At 57.0% G+C, this 6115-nt stretch overlaps 1 protein-coding gene across 1 annotated transcript; it reads left to right on the forward strand.

Moving 5' to 3' along the window:
• Window positions 1-2274: 2274 nt before the first annotated feature.
• On the forward strand, window positions 2275-4411 carry GPR119 (G protein-coupled receptor 119). Its single transcript, XM_005441960.2, has one exon. It carries the CDS (start codon window positions 2275-2277, stop codon window positions 3253-3255), a length of 981 nt encoding a protein of 326 aa, XP_005442017.1. The 3' UTR covers window positions 3256-4411.
• The last annotated feature ends 1704 nt before the right edge of the window (window positions 4412-6115 follow it).

The following is a 6115-nucleotide window of genomic DNA, read 5'->3' on the forward strand; positions in this document are numbered from 1 at the left end:
GAAGGGCCAATGGCTGACAGATGAAGAAGAGGAGTAATCCAGACTTCAAATCTGCTGGGAGGTTTCTGAAGGAGTCAGCAAGTGCGTGGACCAGGACGATGGAGTTAATCTAGCCTGTTTGGGTTTTCAGAAGGCTTTTGATATTAAGTCCTTTATGAAAGCCATCAAAGCAGCTAAACTGATGCAGGATAAAAGGGCAATGTCTGTTGGGGTCTAATAAAGGTCATGATTTGAAGTATTCAGCATTGTAACTGCAAAAGCAGGCAGCATGAGCTGCTGCAGAGGGGCATGGTGGAGTAGAAATATGAAGTGACATGGTGGGAAGGAGGAGTTGCTGCCCATGATGGCTGCTGAACCAGCTGTGGTCTCGCAACTTGGACATGGCTGCTGCTGAGCAATGGTCCTGTGAGAATACTTGTTCTGGTGAGTAGGACAGAGGAGCTGCTGCAGAGGACTGCCCTGTCATGGTGAGCTACTGCAGCGTTATGTATGGGACGGGGCAAGGATGTGCTAACAGGAAGGCACCGATTCCATTTTGTATTTGTGCTTTACTCCCCAGCTGTCCTGCCACTCCTCTCTGCCTAACCTCCCCTCCACCTCAGTCTTATACCATGGGGTTTGGACTTGCTCCCCAAATGTCTCCCTGGGCAAACAAAACAGGAGGAGTTGTAAGGGTGTAAGGCCACCAGAGCCCTTCCTATGGCCACCCGTGGTGCAGACCCAGGGTACATCCCAGGGGCTTCCCCACTCCACAGCTGCATCCACAGCAGCCACAATTCCTGTGTCTGCTGCATCTTTCCTCCCCAGTGCAATGCCCATATCGTGCCCTGGCCCTGCTCTCAGCCTCTCCCCATCCACCTGCGCTCCTCAGGTTACTGTTTGACAGAGGAAGGCTTGAACCTGCCCCGTTTCCAGGCAGCTCTGATTTTTTTCCGGCTCATGAGGCAGGAGAGGTGGCTTGTGGCACTTTGTTTAAAGGGATGGAGCAGTTGTGGTCACAGTCTGGAGGGTGACCTACCTGTGGGAGCGTAAAGGGCATGACATTGGGTTCGTAGGATTCTGTAATACACAAGGACGGAGGCTTTGTTGCTGTGAATTTCTTCATTACAAGTTACTTTTAGTAAGGTAAATACAATTATGATTAGTAAAGCAAGTATGTGTATATATAATTATTTATTTATTTTAGTATTAGTAGCAAGTATATGTATTTCATTCAAAGTATTATGGTACGGTTCATTAAACTGCTCCCAGGAGTGAGGTCAGTCGATGATGGATGAAGTTTCTCTCTGGAGATGATCTGCAATCTTAGAGCCTGGCCGCAGCCAGGCATCCCAGCCAGTCTGGAAGATTGGGCAGAGAAATTCACGCAGGGGGAGCTCTCAGGAGAGAGGGGCTCGTTTGGGGTAGGTGGGTAGTTACTTTTATGTGGATCTGTGAGTGGGCAGAGGACACCTCCTCCTGGAACATCTGTTGCTGGCTTCTGCTTGCTTAGGAGGCCCCATTGTAGGTTATGGCAGTTTCCTTGTTTTGGGCTTATTGGGGGATGCCCTGGGCTCCCGGCTGCACTTACCAAGGGCACTGCAGTCTCCCACCTGCACCTGCCAAGGACGCGCTGGGTGCCCAAGCTGGCAAACATTTTCTCCTTCAGCAGACATCGCTTTGTCAGTACTTTTCCCCATTGTAACCAGGTCACCTTTATGGCTGCTGCTCTGACAAGGGATCAGTGTTGTTCCCTTGGTCTCTGCGGGAAGAGGCTGCCCTGGGTCTGGCAGTGACGCTGCAGGAGCCCCATGAGCTGTGCACCTACACGTGCCCGTGGGGCTGGGAGCTGGGAGCCCTCTTTGCTTGTTCCCTATTTCCAGCACCCGTGCCAAAGCAGGGAACTGCCTCTGCTTGGCTCCTTGGTGCTCGGCTGGGGGATGGCCACCACCCCGTGTGCCATCCTGGCAGCTTCCTGCTCAGGTGCTTGCTGCTCAACCCCTGCTCCAGGGTTGTCTGGAAACGTGGCTGGAGGGGAGGGACCTCTGTGGGCACGACGGGTGCTGTGAGTGCGCCCATCCCTTCCGGCAGGCAGCTGCTCAGGAGAGCTCTGCTCCCCACCTGGAGGGACACCGCTACACCCCGTGCTTTTGCTGCATCACCTGGAGGGTGAGGGGCTGCACTCGCTGCTGCCTGGCTACTGAGCTGTACATGCCACGAAACCCCAGGTGAGGGATGCCCTTGAATCGTGCTGGGGACACGTCATCCTTAGGCTGTGCCCCACAGGGGACAGCCATGGCTAGCTCGGCCCTGGGAGCCATCCTCGCTGTGCTGGCCTCGCTCATCATCACTGCCAATGCACTGGTGGCTGTTGCGCTCCTTCGCCTCATCCAGAAGAGCGGCTCCAAGGGGCTCTATTTTGTCCTTAATCTTGCTGTTGCGGATGCCATGGTTGGCTTTACAGTCATGGGTCTGGTCATGGATGAGTTTTCCCAGCCCTTATATCGACCCCAGATCTTCTGCGTCCTGAGAATGGCTTTTGTGACCTCCTCTTCTGCTGCCTCTATCCTATCCCTGATTCTGGTTGCATGTGACAGGCACCTGGCAATCAGGAAGCCTTTCCACTATTTCCAGCTGGTGACAGGCCTGCGGGTCGGAGTGCGCTTGGTGGGGCTCTGGCTGCTCGCTGCCATCATCGGCTTCCTCCCAGTCCTCTCCCCAGGTTTTCAGAAGGTCTCTGCTGATGGGAAGTGCTCCTTCTTCGGGGTCTTCCACCCCACCTACATGCTCACCGTCTTCTGCGTCGGCTTCTTCCCAGCGCTCTTTCTCTTCATTTATCTCTACTGCGACATGCTGAAAATTGCCTCGGTGCACGTGCAGCACATCCAGGAAGTGGAGCATGCAGGGCTGGCGCGCAGCTGCCCCCCATCCCGCACCACCAGCGACATGAAGGCCATGCGAACCGTGGCTGTGCTCATCGGGTGCTTCACGCTCTCCTGGTTGCCATTCTTCATTGCCAGCATCGTGCAAACTGTCTGCACTGAGTGCTTCCCCTACAAAGTCATTGAGAACTACCTCTGGCTGCTGGGACTCTGCAACTCTCTCCTGAACCCCCTGCTCTACTCCTGCTGGCAGAAGGACGTGCGGCTGCAGCTCTCCCAGCTGGCTGCAGGTGTGAAAAGAAGAGTTCTCTTTCACCTGGGGAACGGCCGCTGTTTCCCTGGCAGAGGCACCAAACCTCTCCCCACTGTGTCCTGCCTGCAGCTTCAGGACTGACACGGTAAGGAGCGGCTGCCACCAGCTTTCCAAGCTTTCCAGCTTATCTCCTGCATTGCGACCATGAACTCGGGGCCCACAAGCTGTGGAGGAGACCACAGACAGGGTGGAACCTACCTGGATGCTAACTCCCAGACATCAGCGTGGCCAAATTCCAGCCAGCCCACAGCCTCACAGGGGCACAGCACAGCCTGTTTTGCACCAGCCCCAGGCACCCCAAATTGCAGGTGTGTGGCACACATTAGGTTTTTGCCTGGAGAGCCTTGGCAAGAGCAGCCTTCTGCCTCTTGGGACCAAGCCCTCAGCACTCATTCCACAGGCTGAGATCCTTTACCTGTCACTGCCTGGCTTCCCCTGCCCAGCCCTGGGATCCACCTGCCCTCCCCTCTGCCCACAGTGCCAGCTCTCCAGGTGATGAGCCCCAGGCACCTGGGGCAGGGCTGCTCACACAGCACTGGCTCTGTCACCTTTGGCTCCTGGCCCAGGTGGCGGAGGCTGGGAGGTGTGCACAAGTCCTAAATCCATCTGGGACCACAAGCGCTCCCAGTCACTGCCCTTCCTAAATCAAACTCATGATCCTACAGCTGCTGGCTGAGCCACCCCCTAAACCTGTCTCCTGCTGCAGTCAAACCTGCAGCCAGAGAGGTGGCAGGGTCGTCCCCACTCTGGGTTGTGCCCACCCAAGGCAGAGGCAGGGGGTAGGGGTCTGAGCTTGCTGCCGTGCCACTGGGACCACACAGAGGGCTCCTGCTGTTCCTCGGCTGCTGCCGTGTCTGCCCAGGAGCTAGCATGGCAAGCGCAGAGCAGCTGCAGACACTGCACACCAGGGAGAGGTGCAGGGCAGCACAGACTGAGCTGTTGCTGTTTGGCCTGGGCTGTAAAGTGAGTTAATGAGTGACTGGCTGAATGCCGAGCTGTGGCAAAGGAGCTGGAGGAACGGCTGCCTCAGAGCCAGGGAAAGCCCCATGCAGGAGGGTTGCTTTGTCCTATCAGGGCTGTAGGGCTGGATTTGGGACTGCAAGGGTCCCTACACACCAACTCATCCCAGGAGCACACGTCTGCATGCCCTGCCACATAGCATTGGTGGCCAGACTGCTGACCTTGCCAGAGGCTATGATGATATTTAATTGCTTCTCATAAAATTATGTCCATTTAATCCACATGGCAAGAAAATGTCATTTAAAAGAGGTTTATTATCTGAGAAGATACCCTAATCTGAAAATGAGGCTGCTATGCATAAAATAGCAGTTGTTTCCACCTCTGTCATTTGCCCCACTGGTAGACATGAAGGCTCAAGGCCATATCCAGTATGTGTCCAGAACCTGCCTTGGTCCTGAGGCCTTCCCCATCCTAGAGTAAGAGGCAAAAATAAAAATGCCCTTAAAAAAGGTCCTCTGTAGCATTCACCTCTGCCTGGGAAAGGCCTGAGACCAAATATCACATGGCAAATGCTGTTCCTAGCTGCACAGCATGGAATGAGCCTGAGAGGAGGCCTCTACAGAGCAGTTCTGGCTCTGTGGGTGGGCTGACACCTCGTAGGTGGATCTAGGAGGTGGATACAGTCTGATTCAGTTCTGGGGATCAACACAGTATCTGTCTATATGATGAGCTGCTTGCTGCCTGTTCTCAGTGGAGCCTGAGCTCCACCCGATGTTGTTTTTCAAAGCCAAGCCATCCTTACTTCTGATCACGCCAAAGCCGTCCTCTGCCTCCCTCCAGCATGCTTTCTGCAGTGAGCGTCGCAGGTGGGTATCCAGTGTGAACAGAGACGTTTTCCATGTGGGCCTCTTGCCACTTCCTGAGCTTGCTGACTGCTGCCTCTGCTGTGATTCTGTCACCCACGGCCCTGGAGTGGGGCCAGCCATCGGCAGTGTTTGTGCCCAAGCACAGAACTGGGTGAGGCTGCAGATCTGGAACAGCGTGAGCAACAGAAGCCGGAGCACTGGCTGTGTTGGCCTGTAGTGACCATGACATCCCACTCCACAGAGGGGCTCAGGGCTCAGGCAGCCTTCTTGGTGCCACAGAGACACAGGGAGGTGGCTTGGATGGGAAAGGAGACACTTCTGCCAAGCTTATGTGCAGCTGGAAGACACAGTGCAGCTGGAAGCAGAGCACCTCCCTGAACAGTGGAGGGTCCCTTGCTAAGCATCTGCACTCTCGTGCTGACCTGTGCGTCTCCCTCGAGGGGGGTGCTCACAGGCTGGAGTAGTTGGGGCTCCATTCCTGGAAGACACCTCCAGATCCCACCGGGACAGCACAGCAGCCCCTCCTTGTGAGACCGTGCCGGCTTCCATCTTTTGTCCCAGAGACCACGTCCCCCTGCTCCGCCACTGCTGCTGTGCGTATCTGTGGGTACTGGGCACCCAGGCCAGGCGCTCTGGGGAGCTGCCGGAGCGTGGCTGGACACGAGTGGGCACATGTGAGGCCACGGGGCGAGGAATGACGAATTAATCCTGCCACAAGGGAGAAAGAGGGAAAGACAAGGAGCCCTTCCCCCACTTGCTGTCCTTCACCGGAATAAACGGCATTCCTGACAGGCTGTCTCTGTTCCTACCGACCCGTGGGGGGTCGGGGCTGCCGGGCTGCTTCCCCTGGCAGGGCCCTCGCCGGGGCAATCCCGCCCGCCCGAGACCGCGGTGCTGCGCTCGCCCGGGGGCGGGCGGCCGGCGGCGCCCCGAGAGCGCTGGGGGCTGCAGAGGGCCCACGTGGCGCCGGGGGACGGGAGGACGACGCTGCCGTGCACACGGCGGGCCCGGAGGCAGGCGGGGAACGGCTGCGGGGCCCAGGCCACACAACGCGCCCCTCCGCCTCCGCGCCTGCGGACGCCGCCACCGTCCCGTCGCGCCGTGCGCGCAGCGCC

This window comes from Falco cherrug, chromosome 15, assembly GCF_023634085.1.
Source record: "Falco cherrug isolate bFalChe1 chromosome 15, bFalChe1.pri, whole genome shotgun sequence".
Lineage (NCBI taxonomy): Eukaryota > Metazoa > Chordata > Aves > Falconiformes > Falconidae > Falco > Falco cherrug.

What these genes read in the sequence shown, in the direction of transcription:
- GPR119 (XM_005441960.2), top strand. Translation starts at nt 2,275, where the DNA reads ATGGCTAGCTCGGCCCTGGGAGCCATCCTCGCTGTGCTGGCCTCGCTC.